At 55.4% G+C, this 15,686-nt stretch overlaps 1 protein-coding gene across 1 annotated transcript in view; it reads right to left on the minus strand.

The window, feature by feature from the left end:
* The window catches only part of KLF13 (KLF transcription factor 13), a 49,860-nt gene extending 35,754 nt beyond the window's left edge, over positions 1-14,106 (minus strand). Inside the window, exon 1 of the mRNA XM_086711358.1 lies at positions 13,017-14,106. Within this exon, the coding sequence (XP_086567484.1) occupies positions 13,017-13,608 (592 nt within the window). The 5' untranslated portion in view covers positions 13,609-14,106. The remainder of the gene's footprint in view (positions 1-13,016) is intronic.
* Between the last annotated feature and the right edge of the window lie 1,580 nt (positions 14,107-15,686).

Below are 15,686 nucleotides of genomic sequence, written 5' to 3' on the forward strand. Positions count from 1 at the left end.
GTGATGGGGTCTTCCACCTCAAGGTTCCCGTTCAGCTGCTTCTGCTTCTTAAAAAGAGTCAGGCCAGGTACAGCTGGCTGGGGCCTGGGAGGGCTCCTTTACGGTTACCCAGTAACAAATGAGGCTCACCTGAGAGGGGGCCGCCCTAGCCTGAGCACAGCTCCCCAGGAAGCAGGTCTCCATAGCAACAAGATGCTCAAGGAACCTGCCTTTCTGTGGCAGGCTCCTGCTTCATCCTCCCACAACTCAAGACGGGCATTTTATGGACTGGGGCGTGGCTGGGGCCACAAGGCCGGTGAGGGTCACCCCCATGTGGTGCCAGAGGGTGGGGACGTGAGCTGGCACTGTTTCAAAAAAGTAGTTCTAAATTGTCTGTTGTTGTTTGTTCTGTTCTTTTTTTTTTTTCCTTTTTCAAAAGAGAAGGCAGCAAAAACGTTCATTCGGGTACCCAAGAGCATCACTGTAGTGGGTGAAATTCTCCTGCAGGTTAAACACACAGACACACACCACACAGACACATACAAACCCTACCCCCACGCAACGCAACACAGATGCATACACCACACATGCATACGCCACACATTCTACTCACACACACACTCCTCCTCTCCTCTGAGGTCAGCATGCCCCAACCTGCTTTACAGATAAGAACCCTGGCCAGCTCAATCTGTTCTCACTCCAAAGCCTGGAGTCCTCATCAACATTCCATTTAGTCCCTCTGTTTAAATGACAAAGCATAATCAGGCAAAAAGGACTTTCTCTGATAAAAACACTGAGAGGCTCCCTCAGGAGCTGACTGTAACACTGGGCACACAAACTTGCCTGCTGCTGGGAGGAGAGGGCAGTGGGGTGGGGCCCAAAGTCCAAAGCCCAAATTGTTAGGACTGACAAAGGGCACACAGACGCACCGGATTTCTGACAAAACTCCCAAATGGATTAGGGCTTTGAACTTTCAACACTCTTCAATGCCATTTCAACACCTTTGTGTTTTTTCTTCAACATCATAAAAAATGTAAATTCTTCACCAAGAAAAAAAAAATCTAATTCTACGGACATCCTTGAAAAAGGTCTCGTACAAAGGGAGAAAGGATGACAAGGCTTCTCAGTGACCAGGTAGGGAGGCTGCCCAGCAACTGACAGAAAAATCTGGAAAAGCTGAAAGGCACAGTGCATGAACAGGTAACACCAAAGACTCACCACAAATAAATGCAACAAATATAGACATTTCCTTCAGTTTGGGGTTGGTGAACTCCCCCCCACCCCCGCCCCAGTGATGGCAACAGTCCCGCTGCAGGGAAATGCTTTCGACACAGGTACACACAGGGTGTTGGCCATGAGGCCACAGGGCAGCCCGGCCCAACCCAGCAAGAATTCAGCCTATGTGGACAGAAGGGGACCCAGGGGCCCTGCGTGCCCAGGATGAAGAAGGGACTCTGGATGCAGGCCTAGGTGTGAACTGCAGAGCAGTTCAAAGGACACACCACCAGCCAGGGCCACCTGGATCACCTCTACCGATGATAAAACGAAGGAAGTCAACTTTCAGCCTTCCGATGTACTCACTGGGCTCCTCCTCGATAGGGGCAGGTGACTGTACTGGGTAATAGACAGGGGGATGAAGCAGAGAGGCCCAAGGAAGCCCCAGGTAAAGGGCAAGGCCTGCACAAGAACCTGGGGCTGAGCTTCACCAGCACCTCCCAGGGCCCTGCGTGGCCTGGCACTCCCTCAGACAGCCAGCAGGGTGGCAGGAGGCTACCCAATCTGGCACATCCAGCCCAAGCTACGCACATATGGGCAGTTACTGTTTAACAGCAAACACGCTGAAGCGTCACCTTGTACCAAGACGTAAAACTAGTTCACACCTTGGCCTCCCAGGAGAATCAGGCATCGGGTGAAAAGAGCACTGCTTAGGCTCAGAAAGACTTACAGGTCTCTCAGAGGACTTCTGGAAGCTCCAATTATGGGGATCTGAACACCCCAAGATAAGAGAGGCATCGCCCCCAAATTTTCCATGGAACGTAATCAACCTCAAAACCAGTACAATCTTGGTGTGGTGTTTACATAAGTGCTCCCAGGGCCTGGACCCTCGCCAGCTGGCACGGCTGTCGGCAGTGGGGGCCCTTTGTGCCACCCCCACCCTGCCTCGCCAGGGCCTTGCCATAGTCTAAAAGAAAAAGTCAATGAATCACTGGAAGAAATGTTCTTCCTATGAAGGGAATATAAATGTTTATTAAGAAATTATAGGAACCAGGTCAGTCATTTTGGTATCTTAGTCACTCCAGCTAATTAAAGAAAAAATCAAAACAGAACGCCATCCCAGAAACTTGAGACAATGAGAACTTCTCTTGCCACAAGCACTTTGAGCCCCAGCTCCGCCAGTTGCCAAGGTGACCCACTGTTTACCTCTCATTGTGTAGGAGGCTGACAGCCCACCAGGCTACCTCCCAGGGAAGAGCTGCCAGGGCATCCCAGAGGGTGCAAGGAGGAAGCCACAGCCGCCCCACAGGGTCTCCCAGGCTGAGCCTGGGCTACAGCACAAAGGAGAGGTATCTTCACTGGTTCTCCTCAAGTTCCTGGGGCCCTACTCCCCCAGTACACCCTCCTGCCTTAGTCCTGTGGGCTGGAAACCCCTGACAGCAAGTTAAAAATGTGCTTAGTCCTGGGGTGCAAGGAGGGAGAGGAGAGGAGAGGGGGAAGGGGAGGGGGAGGAAAAAAGGAGGAAGGGAAAGGAGGAGGGGGAGAAAACGGAGAGGAGAGGGAAGGGGGTAAGCAGAAGGGGGTGGAAGGAGGGAGGAAGGGAAGGGAGGAAAGGAAAGGAGCAAGAGAAGGGGGAGGTGGGCGGGGAACAGTAGGAAAGGGGAGAAAGAGGAGGGGAAGCAAGGAGCAGGAGGTGGTGGTGGAGTATGAGAAGTGAGGGCACACCAGGTTGCACACTCGGCTGGGTAGGCAAAGAGCTTCCATGCACCTGGCCTCATCCAGGCCCCCATACCAGACTGTCTGCCCCGGTGAAAAAGGTCAAGGGCAGAATGGCCTGAGAAGGAGAACTCCACCAGGGACCCGGACTGCACACCCTCCAGCTTGGCTCCTGGGTCCCCACCCTATCCAGCACATACTACTCCCTCCTTCTGTGCTCTTGCAAGGCCCTGGCTTTGAGGTGATACAGCCCCACTGGGGGTCATGAAGAAGAAACCATCCCTGCTGCAGCCTGTACCACCTGGCCAGATGCCTTGTGACTGGCTTACTTCCAAAGGAACAATCTCCTGAGCTTTGGGGGCAGCTGACAGTGCATGCGCGTGTGCGCGCGCGCACGCGCGCACACACACACACACACACACACACACACACACACACACAGGCACACACATAAATATCTGTCTTCTGAGGCCATGGTGCAGTACTGAATGAGGGACAGGAGGGCCTGAGTGTGGGAAGGAGTCTCAGCTCAGATTCAAGGAGACCAGTGAGATCAGGGAAAGGGAAATGAAAGTGGAAGTTTTTCAAAGGCTAAAGTTAGTACACTTCAGAATGAGGCAACCCATCCAAAGCAAAATGCTAACATGTAACACCCACCAACCATCAAGGAAGAACAGCTTCAAATCAGAACCTAGAAGAAGCTGAGGCTGGATTTCCTTTGAGACCCAAAGACCTAACAGCAACTCAAGACAATGACCTTTGTGCTCACCACCAGGACAGCATAAGGCCTCCGATGGCAGACCCTAGCCCCACCCCAACAGAGAGGGCATGGCATAAAATTCTGATACTACATCTCCTCAGGATAAAAGACAGCATCCTGCAAAGCCCCTGGACCCTCCTCTTCACCCCAGAGGCCTATGGCCAATCAGCAAAGTAATTTTAGAAAGCAGGACATGCCACGCAAGCAGCCAAAAAGATGCACTCTGGAAAAGACTAGGAAACCTTGGGAAACTGCCCTTAACACACAGGGCTGCAAGCAGGAGTCCCTTCTGGGTCCCCACAGGCTGCTATGAGGGGCCGTCTCCTCCACCACACCATTCAGAGACAAAAATGGCAACTGATGAATAAGCACAGGAAATCCAGAATGTGAAGCCACTGGAAGGAGCAGGCAAGATCTCCATGATGGGATGGAGAGGACCAGTGCATGGTGTCTCCAGGGCCCAGGTCCCCACCTACCCCACCACCCGCCATTCAGTATTCCCGGACCATGGAGGGGTGTGGGGAGAGACATGGGGACCACAATGAATAGTGGACAAACCAGATGTGGCCAGTCGAGGAATGAGGCCAACAGGCAGTAAGGCAGGGAAGCAGACAGCAGAATGTAAACTAAGACAACAGACTGCTAAGTAGCCAGATTGTCCATCACTTGTTACAAGGGCAACTATGTAATTAAAAAAAATAAATTGACATTTATTATTTCTCCTTCAATGAAAATACATTTGAGTTTGTTACCGGTAAGATGTCTGAGGTGCACCCATGGTGCCAATCCCCAGTTCCCAGACCCTTCCCTTAATCCCAGACATGGTCTTGAACAACTAGCCCAGCCAATGGCCCAGGTCAAACATCACTCTGTGCCAAGGACACACCTGGGCGCCTAGGCCCCTACTTCTCTCCCCTAAAGGGCTGAGCTCTAAGGCTCAAGTATGTCTCTTCTGTTTCCTCTTTCCCAACACTTCCTTGCAAAAACCTCTATTCTTGATCTGCCATTAACTAACTTCTACCTCTAGCCCCAAACCAAGTTCCCTTTATCCTTTGTGTGTGTGTGTGAGCAAGCATTTATACCATAAAAGAGAGTTAAAGACAAGTGAAAAAATCAGAGAGGAAGTATACAGGGTCCTACACATACTCAAGGAGAATGACATCAGTCCTACTAACACAAGAGTGTCAGAAGGCCCCAATTTAGGCCCTTGACCACCAGTCAAGCTGCCTAGCCATCGCCTTGCTGATACCCCTCCACGTCGATGTGGTGGTCCTGGGTAGGGAGCAGGAAGCCCCCTGAGCTCCTCTAAGCCCACTTCATCCTCTCCCCATTCCCAAGCTTCCTTCCAACTGGCCCCATGTTTGCAGGAGACAGCCATGTGCCAGAACTCCACCTTCAGAAGCTCCTGGGACAGGAGCCCAACAAAGGTACTGAACCATGTGCTCTCTGGTGAGTGATTTTTAATTTGGGCCCCTATTTCTTGCAAAGCTCTTCCATGATGTTCCCTGGGCTCTAGCTCCAAGGAGATGAGCTTGTACCCTGTGCTCAGGGGACCATGGGTCACCCACCCATGCAGGAAGGCCACACCCCTGTGGCAGCAGCACAGGGACATTTAATCTGAGGCATCAAGCCTCAGTGCTTTTCCAAACAGGTCACCTTGGGACAGACTGGCCAATCGCCACGGAGTGTGGCCAAGTTCCTGGTTAGCAAGTATTTTTGTGTGATGAACTTCAAAAAAGAAGAACAATAAACAGATGCCCCCACCCCCAACACACACACCCCAAAATAAAAACCTGTACCCTCTGTTCTGTTTGTCCAGGATGATGTTAGTTAAAACTATGGACTGGTCAAGGCTGCTCCCCCGACCATGCACACGATGTCCAACAGCAAATGGGATAATGTCCAGGCCCTGGGGCAGAAGGGGAACAGGAGCTGAATGGAAGGCACACCAGTGCCAGGGCACACTAAAAGGGGCAAGGGGGATAGCAGGCCAGATGACCAACCTCTTTACCACAGCCTAGTTTCAGCTGAGGGGACTCCATGCCTCTAAGAAGGCTGACTGGCACAGGGCTGATCCACAGATGTTGGAAGATGGGATTGAGATCAAACTGAGTAAATGAACCAGAATCACAGGTCCCATGTAAGCACGTTCCGGGCTTGGATGCAACATCAAACCAGACAGCACATTTACGTGTGTGTAAGTGTAGCCAAATGACAGAGCTTTTGGTTGGGTGAAGATTTCTCTGTCTTACATCAAGTGCCTAGTGTCAAGTCACTGTCAAAAGAGTAAAAAATTAGCATTTGAGTCTCCATTATATTGACCTAGAACAGGGGAAGGCCTTCCAGGCTCAGGGTCCCCCCCAGGGGCCATGGCAGCCAAACCCCCACCACCCCCATCCTAGTCCCATCACAGCAGTCACTTCTCAACTGCCAAGCTGGAGACAACACTTCAAAGTTTATTTCCATTTTGATGGTAAGTTGACTTCTCAAGAAAATGACCCCACTTGGTGCTATGAAAGGGAAGTAAAACAGGCTTGGGTGTGTGAACTTAGATCAATATTTATTTTCTTTTGGAAAGCATGTAGAGACCCACCAAGATCCTAAGGGTATCACTGGCTGCAGGCCAACGCCCCCCCCCCCCCCCACCAGGCCTGGGGGATGGGTCACCTGTGGCCACAGAGCCAGGGTGAGCTAACTAAAAAAAAGGCTATAAGTACCATCTGGAAAGACTTTCATTCAAAATAAAATCAGGGCGTGTTGTTTGTTTGGGAAGGGAGCTCCTAAGACTAGGCTGAGCTGTCCTTTGACTATAAAAGGACTTCCAACAGCAGGACCCAGAAATGCCAGCACTTGTCCAGTCAATGGACTTGTCCAGTCGGAAGATGAAACAGAAACCTACCAGGTGGACCAGACAGAAGGGGGCTGAACAGAGATGGGCAGACACTGCACCTGCACCAACACAGCACCTGGCTGTACATGCAGGACCGGCAGCACCCTAACCCTCCAAAAACCCAGTCTTGGAGTGTCACCCTACCTACCAGTTACTTATTATCAGGAGGACTGTGTCCCTTTATAGTGAAGAGACCTGGCAGACGCCACTTTAACCACGTATGTGATCCAGCAATCAGACAACCTGACCACACGAGCCCCCACTGTGGTGCGTGCAAGTGCCCAACATTATATGACCTGTGTCGTATTTCCCACCAAAAACTGTTTATGCTAAATCTAATCAGGGGGAAGCAATCTGACAAATCCAGACTGTGGGATGTTCCACAAGACAACTAATCTGGATCCCTAAAATGCCAATACAACAAAAGGCCAAGACTGTCCCAGACTAAAGGAAACTAAAAAGACATGCCAACCATACACAATGTGTGATGAACTGGATTCCAGACCCTACATGGGACATCTTGGCGATCATTAGGAGAAGTGAATATGGACTGTATGTTATATAATATGTACTATTTAAAGAGAGAGGAGAGATAGGCAAGGGAGAAAATACAGTAGAGAAAGGGGAAAAAAGGATAAAAATAAAAGGGTGACAAATATTTAACTGAGGAGTCTAGAGGAACGTATGAGCATTCACTGTATTACTCCCTTAACATTTCACAATAAGAATTTGTGAGGGAAGCAGTGTGCTTGGGACAGGAAGACTTCTAAATACCAGGAGGCACCTGCCCTCCCCTGGAACACAGGTCCAGGCAGGAAGAGCAGCCAGGCACAGCGGGCAGACCCAAACTCAGAAGTGTGGCTGCCCAGGCACAAACCTCAGCTCCCCCTTCATTTGCTGTGTGACTGTGGGCATATTTCTTAATCCATCTGGGCCTTGGCGTCATTATTTGAGGACTAGTAATAACAACAGTACCTATTTCATAGGGTCCTGTGAAGATTAAAAAGCTTATGAGGAATGAATGCAAACAGAACAATGCCTGTCCCTAGCAAGCAGCCTGCTATTAGATACAACAGAGAGCTGAGTGTATCATCCCTGAAGTTTTCATTTCAAAAATGAGTTTAACTGCTTTCTTAAAGCATAAACCAGACACACTTTAATAGTGCCCTGATATGTCAAGACCGCTGTTACAAATGTCAGTTATTATAGAATGCAGGCCTAGGAGACTACTGAGGAGGACTACAGGCCCCTCCACAAACAGCGCCACATTCGTTCCAGCACAGTGTGGCTGGGTTGGGTTTCTTGAGTTATAGATTTAGATACACATGCATACACACACATATACATATTAATAACTTGTTGGCTTATTTCCTTCCTTGGTTGTAGCTGCTATCTTATCTCCCCTTTCCCCTTTTAACTTGCTACATCTAGGAACCTAACGACCAACTCAATTCAGAATAAGGTCAAAGCAAACAGGCCCTTACAGTGTCGGGGCTGTCATGAGCTCATTTCAGTGAGCAGACTTCACAGTGCCAACTCTGAAGGGGCGGGGCTGTCTTCCAGATTTGAAGCCTTGCACATGGTACCTCTGGTTAAGTCAAGGGTGGTCCTGTCAGATTGCTCACACAGGAAGGGCTCCAGCCCTCTTTTAGCCAGGGGAGGGACAGTTTCAAAAGGCATCACATCAGTCCCTCCCCCAGTGCCAACAAGCCAGGAGGCACTTCAGGGTGCGAGGGCACAGCTGACTGCTGCAGGGGTTGAGCCCTTACCCAGGCTAGGCTGCAGGGTAAGCCAAGTAAAGATGGCAGGAGAGGGACACCTGGGTGGCTCAGCAGGTTAAGCGTCCGACTTTGGCTCAGGTCATGATCTCGAAGTTTGTGAGTTCAAACCCCACATTAGGGTCTCTGCTGTCAGCACAGAGCCTGTTTCGGATCCTCTGTCTCCCTCTCTCTCTCTCTCTCTCTCTCTCTGCCCCTCCCCCTCAGTTCTCGTTCTCTTTCTCTCTCTCTCTCTCTCTCAAAATAAGTAAATAAAATTAAAAAAAAAACAAACAAACAGATGGCAGCAGGAGAGCTGGTCATGAGCCGTGAGAGAGTAATGGTGGTTTTAGGGTTGTTTTAAATGTTCTTAATATGATGATCTCATATGTGCAAAAGAAGAACTGGAAGAAGTAAAAAAAAAAAAAAAAAAAAAGTCAGCAACACAGCAGGAACTTCAGTACTGGGGAGACCAAGACCTCCATCTATTTCCTTTAAAAACATAATGTGCTATTTCCTTTAAAAACATAACATGTCTTTTAAGTTAACATGGTAACTCCACAATGCATGTAAATGCTGTCTACACTACTATCAATAACACTGCCAGGTCTCAACCCTACAGAAATGCCAGCTCCTCTGCACCAACACATACTGGATTCTACTGCCACAGGCATGAAACGATAAAAAATGAGAAGGCAACATAACTATCCTTTCAAGATAAAGGCTAAACAAGTTGTGGTACAGTCACGCAGCCACACCTGGGAATACCATGCAGCCCAGATAAAGAACGAAGGTGCCTTGTTAAATAAGCACACAGAAAAAAAGCCTGTGGTAGAATATATTTGCTAGGATCCTACATGTATAGTTTTCAGATGTCTGTGTGGATGCACACGCATGCATACATGCAAATCCACTAAAAGGGTCTATAAAGGGAGACACCAACAGGAGGTGATAGTGGTTAGCCAGAGGAAGAGAAGGCTGGCACATTCTGTCTACACACTTCTGCATTGTTTGAAGTTTCACAACTGGCCCACTGGCAGCCTGGGACTATGAGGGAGACGGGACGGGACCCACCAGCGTGGATGTGTCCCGAACAAAGTGCTGGCCCTCTGCCAGCATGGCTTTGCCCTGGGTGAAGGAGATCCCCGCCACTCACTCCCTGACAGGCTGCCTGTCCAAGGCAGCTGCACCAGGAACCACCTTCAAGGGGTACATGGGAGGAATGTGGTTGGAAACCAGGCTCTATAGCCAGAGTTTGTGTTGGGGGAGGGGACCTAAATACCCTGAATACCCTGCCCCAATAATCTCACTCATGATCAAATCCCTTGTTCTGTGGCTAAACTTCAAACTAACCCCACCCAAATTATTACAGGAAATGGCTGAGAATGCAATCTTAACTCTACCTCCACCTCCAAAAAGAGGGCCAGGTGACCAGGCATGTCTCTGGATGTCTGCAGGAGGGAGGGGCTGTACACAACACAGTGCCCCCCTTTCCAGCAAGGCCCCCAGAGCTGCTGAAATGGGCCCAGCTCATACAGCATGCAATTGGATTTTTAGCTCCCAGTGCTGCAGGGAAAACAGGGCACAGAGACATTCTGAAAATGATTCTTTGCGGGAACAAATAGGTAGGAATGTATTCAAGGCATCTCTGCCAAGAAAGACTGAGTGGCCATTACTGCTGGGGACCCGCCAAGCCCCACCACTCCAGACAACAAGCAGGAATCTCCTGGCTGGCTCAGGTGGAGATCTGCCCTCAGAAGGCCAGAGGCCTTTCCTTCTCAAAGTCCTTGAATGTTCACATCAAAGCCCTTCAGCCTCCAAGAAAACATGTTCCTGGTCTTGCTACTCCCCAAGGCAAGACTTAGCAAATTCCCAGATCTGGGCTAGAAATTCTGATTAGCTAAATAATAAGTGCCTTAGGGGAAAAAAAAAAAAAAAGCAGCTTGGGTTGCAAAAATGTGAGTGTCTTTGTTTGATCACGTGTTTGCTTAACATCAACAATTACTTAAATGTGACAGGGTAATCAGTCCTCAGGACACTGCCACACAACTAAGCAGGCCAGGCAGCTCTGGGAGATCGCAGCAGTCAGGGAAGTCCAGGTCTCCCCAGAGTCAAGGCTGAGGCTTGTACTTCCCAAAGGGTTCTCAAACACACAGCCTCATTTCCCACAGACCTTCCAAGTGGTCAGGCGAGACATGACCAAGCTGCAGGGAGGTCTGGGGACCCATCCTTGGTCACAGAGCTAGACAGAGCAAGTTGTGAACTGCCTTCTTGGCTAAAGTGATTTTGATATTCACCCTCTGCCATGAAATTGCTGCAGGTGGGTGGGTTGGGGGGTGAGGGGTTGCTCCTAGTGGAGTAGAGGGCCTGGCATGACCTGAACCATTGTCGGCAGAGACCCCCCAGAAAGCTGCTGGAAGCACACAAACCAAACCACAGCTATCTCAGAACCGGGGGCTGCTGCTCAGGTCTTCCCAGGGTAGCCTGGCCCCTTGGTCACCCACTGTGGCCTGTGGGCTACCCTTGTCTCCTCTATGAACACCAGTTAATTATGTTCTGCACACTTGGGGGCAGGCTGGAAATGGGCTCCCTAGTCATGCCCTCCACCAGAAGCTGAACCAGACTCCCTCCAGAGGTGAGTTCTTGGTTCATAATCAGATTCACCTGGGGCACCACTTAAACTGTAGTGTTTGGCTGAAGGTCAGTATTTGGGACCTGGAAATCTACATCTCCTCCAGAGGTAGGGCCTCATGTTTCTGCACACAGGGACGGCAAGCCCCGTTCCCTGCTCTTAGACACAGCACACTACAGTCAGAGTGTTGGTTCCATCCTCTTCTGCTTGCTTCGGGTTTCAGAGCACCCCCAGAGAGGCTGGGTTCCACCCCACTGAGGGAGACCCGAGTTCTCATTGCCTCGGAGCAATCATCTAGCCAAGGGGCCCACTCAGGAACACTACAGCCTGGATCAGGGGGCAAGCAAACCCAGACGCTATCCTCCAGCTAAGGCCCCCATCCAAGCCTGCCCGGTCCGTGACAGCGAGCCCCGGCCCTCAACCAGCCCCTCCACAATTCTCGAACCCGACTAGCCGAGTGGAAAGCCACCGTGAAACAGGATGCAGAGAGTCTCCTATCCTTAAATTACCTGCCCAGTACTGGCCTCGCCCCCGCAAGGAGGTCCTCGAGCCACGCCCCATGCACTGCCCCCGCCCCCGTAATCTGGGTGCTACAGGATCTGAACGTAGTTTGGCCCCTCCTCCACGGCCACACCCACCCTGGCAGTAAGGTTCCCAGTCTGAACCAACATCCCTACACTAACCCCACCCCCTATCTCGGTCCACACACCCTAAATTCCGACTCAGAATGAGTAGAATGGCCCCGCCTTCACCCTCGACCCCACCACCGGCCGAGCTATCTGGGGCGGCCACAGCAAGGGACCAAAACCGCGGGGGCAGCTTCTGAGGTAAAGGTTTGTCTGAGATCCGCTGGCCTTGACACCTGCAGCCCTGGAGACAGCTCAGTTCCAAATTTACCAGGAGACGGGGGTCCTTCAGCTCCAGGGTCTTCAGGACTGCAGTTTTTAGCTAGCTTCCGAACTATTGTACAAATGTGAAGTCTAAATCTTTGGTAACAAGGTAACAGTATATTTATACGGGTTTTTTAACCTGCTCCAAATGCGAAAGAATTAAGTGTACCAGAAGACTTAACGTGAGCCCAGAGGAAATACACAATTCTTTAAGCCAAACTGAAAGAGAAAGATTACCATCCCTTAAAACATTGTCCCCACCTTTGTGTTTAAAAAAAGAAAAACAACTACGAGGTCCCTGGTCCGCTGAGGCCGCCCGTCCCGGTACTGGTGCCGCCCGCACGCATCCGGCACCCGGCAGGTGAGAGCAGGGCCGGGAAGAGGGAGGCGCACATGGCCGGCAGTGAACAGGGCGCTCCTTTCTGGAGAAAGCGCCCCCAGGCCGAGGAGCCCCCTCGGGTCGGGCGCGCCCCCGCCGGCCGGATGGGCGGGGCTCCCACAAAGAGCCTCCGGCGGGGAACCGGGGCCGCCACCCGCGTCGGCCGCCGCTGGCTCTGGTTTGGACAAATTAAACCTTAGAGCGCTGGAAAAATTACAGGAAGAGGAGAGTGAAGAATGTGCCGAGTGGCTGGAGGGAGCCCTGTCCCCGCGTGAACTTCGCCCGCCGCTCGCCCGGGCCGGGCCGGGCGGGTCCCTCCCATCCCGAGCGCGCGCCCGACCGGCGAGGGAGGGGCCGGTAGGGGAGGGGCCGGGCGAGGGCACCCCGCCTCCCCCGCGGCCCCGGGGCGCCCCCACCGCCTGTCTCCCAGAGCAGCACGCGCGGCCCCCACCCAGCTCGCCCGCACCTGCTCGCGCCGCCCCCCGGCCTCGGCGGGGTCTACGCCCGCAGCCCAGATGACGACATCCGCCCCCGCGGCCCCGCCCGAGAGTGCCCGGGGAGGGGGCGTGCCCGGCGGGGGCGCGGTCGCCGGGCGGGCGCCGGCTCCCAGCTCCCGGACCCGCCTCGCTCGGCGCGCGGGGCCGGCCGCGGAACCGTGTGGCGGGGGGGAAGGGGCGAGGCCCCGACCGTTCCCGGCCCCACTGCCCCTCGCGCCCGGCCGGCGGCTCCGGGGGCGTGGCCCGGTGGCTTGCGCTGTCCCCGTCCGCGCGCTCTGGGCGCCCAGGCGGCCCTACTGACCTGTGTGAGTTCTCAGGTGCGCCTTGAGGTGCGAGGATTTCCCGTAAACTTTCTCGCAGCCCGCGTAGTGGCACTTGTGCTTTCTCTGCGGGGATTCGAGGTCGGCGCGACTTCGGCCCCGCCGGCCCCTTTGTCTGAGGCCGGGTTCGCCGCTCCCCGCGGGCCCTGGCTCCCGCTCGGGCTCCAGCCCCGCCTCGAGCTCGGCCTCGGGCTCGCTCCACGCGGGGCTGAGGGGCGCGGCCGCCGCACCTTCGCCGCCGGGGCAGGCGGGCTCGGGGGCGGGTGGCGGCGCAGGCGGCAGGCGGCAGGGGGTCCTCGCCTTCCGGGCCGCGGCGCCTTCTCTGCGCTCCGCCGGGGCGGGCGCCGGCGCTTGCTGGTTGAGGTCCGCCAGGATCCGCGCCACCACGAAGAGCGAGGCGCTGTCCTTGCCGTCGCGGCGCTCCTCGACGCGGGGCAGCGTGGCGGCGACAGCGGCGGCCGCGCCTTCGGGTCCGGGCTCCGGCCCTTCCCGCGGCCCGTGCACAACCGCGCGGCTCGACATGGACACGAGGCACTCGGCGGCGAAGTGGTCCACATAGGCGGCGGCTGCCATGCTGCGGTCTCCGGCCGGCGGGCCGGCGGCACTGCTGGTCGCTGCGAGTCGTCAGCGGCGCATCCGCACCCACGGCCTCCGGAGAGCGGGCGGGGGGCGGGGGCGCGGCGCGCCCTCTCCGCGGGCTGGGCTAGGCGCGCAGCCGCCTCTGCCGTCACCCGCGCGGCTCCGCGTCCGCGAGGCGCCCGCCCGGCCGGGCACCAAAGAGTGAGCGCATGGGGGGCGCGGGCCCGTGGGGTCCCCGCGCGGCGTCAGAGGCGGCCTGTCCTAAGGATGCCGAGCAGCGACGTTAGTGACTGTCTCGCCAAGTCGCGGCCGCAGCCTCGCCGCGCATTGTGGCAGGCGGGACAGCCGCCGTGCGCGCCGCGGCTCGGTGTGGGCGGCCCGGCCCCGGGGGTGGGCGGGGCCGGGGCCACATCTGGACCCGACGTCAGCCCCCAGCCACATCCTGGCGGCGCAGGTTACAGGCGGCGGCGGCCGCGGGGAACTGCGCGCGCGGAGGGGGCGGGGATCCCAGAGCGCGCACCGTCAGGATACAGCGGTCGCGCGCCCGCGCCTGGGGAGGGGGCGTGGCCTAGGGCAGGGGCGGACGCCGTTGGTTCGTAGGTAGGCGGCCGGACCAATCCGGGCCGCAAGAAGGACGGGCCCGGCTTCGGGGCCTGCCCCCGCCAATGGGCGTGCCCTCTTGGCAGGCGGGAGGAGGAGCGGAAATTTGAGCCGGGAGCTGGGCACGCTGACGCAGGACGTCCGAGGGCGGCGGGCCGGGGCGTGGCTGCGCGGGGGCCGCTCTCCACCCCCCACCCCCAAGGAGCGGGGACCCCGCGGGGGCATTTTCCTGCCAGGGCTTCTGTGTGGTGGCGGCCTGGAACCCCGGCGTGAAAGTGAGCCCTCGGCAGGGCGTCCCTTTGTCCCTCCATCCCTGCCTGTGAGGGGCACCAGGGATGGGTGCGCCTCGGCGAGGCTTGCCTCCGCTTCTCTTCCAGAGCGACGTTTGAGCGGCGGGGAGGCGTGTCCGCTCAGGCTGGGCGCGAGGCAGCAGGCCTGGCCTGGGGGCGGAAAAACTCTTCGTGCACCCCGCCGCAAGAGGGTTCCTGGGTGGCCGCGTCTCGAGACCCATGCCGTTCGCCCCCTCCGTGCTCTTTCTCTCCTGAGCTCTGGGCAATGGTGCGGCCAGGCTGGGAGCGAGGTCACGGGTGGGGCGGGGCCTCTACCGCTGGAAGGATCGGCTGCTCCCCAAACTGGTCCCGGGCGGCTAGGGACCCGAAGGGGACCGCGCTGCCGTTGAGCCTAGGTCAGCCGGAGCCGAACTGGCCCCAGGCTGGTGGTTAAGCTGGCAACGTGGGTGACGTGCCCACCGCGTCCTGTGCTTGCAGGAGTGAACTACGTGCTGGTGCAGCCGGCGCCGCTGTTCAGGGAACGCGGGGCCCCTTCCTCCTCCCCGCCCCAGGCCTGCAGCCAACTTCTCTAGGCTGCCCCTCTCCCACCGTGGTGGAGAAGGCTTCAAACGCCACCAGCTGCGAGGACCCCGCCCACCACGCCCCACCCACCCACCCACCCACTGTCTGGGCCTCCCGAAAGAAATACTCTACTGCGCCAGGTCCGCGCGCACTGCTTGCCCTGCCCCTGCCAACTTGCCCTTGACTTTCACAGTCGCCCCCACTCTCCAACCCTCGGCCCCGCAGTTCTTATACAGGCCTAGGCCATCACTGGAGAAGTCAGTACATAACTTCCTACTGCCGCAGAATGGAGCGCAGCCACCGCTGCTCCGGACCCTTCAGGCAGCCCCTGAACCACAAGACCCCCCCCCCCCCGCCCCCCCAACCACAACACCGAGGCCTGGGATTGCAGTCCCTGGGTGGTTTGCCTTAAAGGACGTTCGCACGTGTCAGCTGACAGCGAGGGAAGCCTGCTGGATGAAGGCAGCCCAGGCACTCAAACCCTGTGGACCTGAGAAGAGTGGTGGGTGGGGCAAGGTCATCCTGCGCACAAATTAAGACCAGCCATTTCTCACCAAATTAATTTGGGGCCTGGATAGAAAAAATTTCTTTCCAGGTAATGAAGAAAGAACTGAGACAGAC

The sequence above is a fragment of the Puma concolor genome, chromosome B3 (assembly GCF_028749965.1).
Source record: "Puma concolor isolate L17-30 chromosome B3, mPumCon1.1.hap2, whole genome shotgun sequence".
In the NCBI taxonomy this organism is placed as follows: Eukaryota; Metazoa; Chordata; class Mammalia; order Carnivora; family Felidae; genus Puma; species Puma concolor.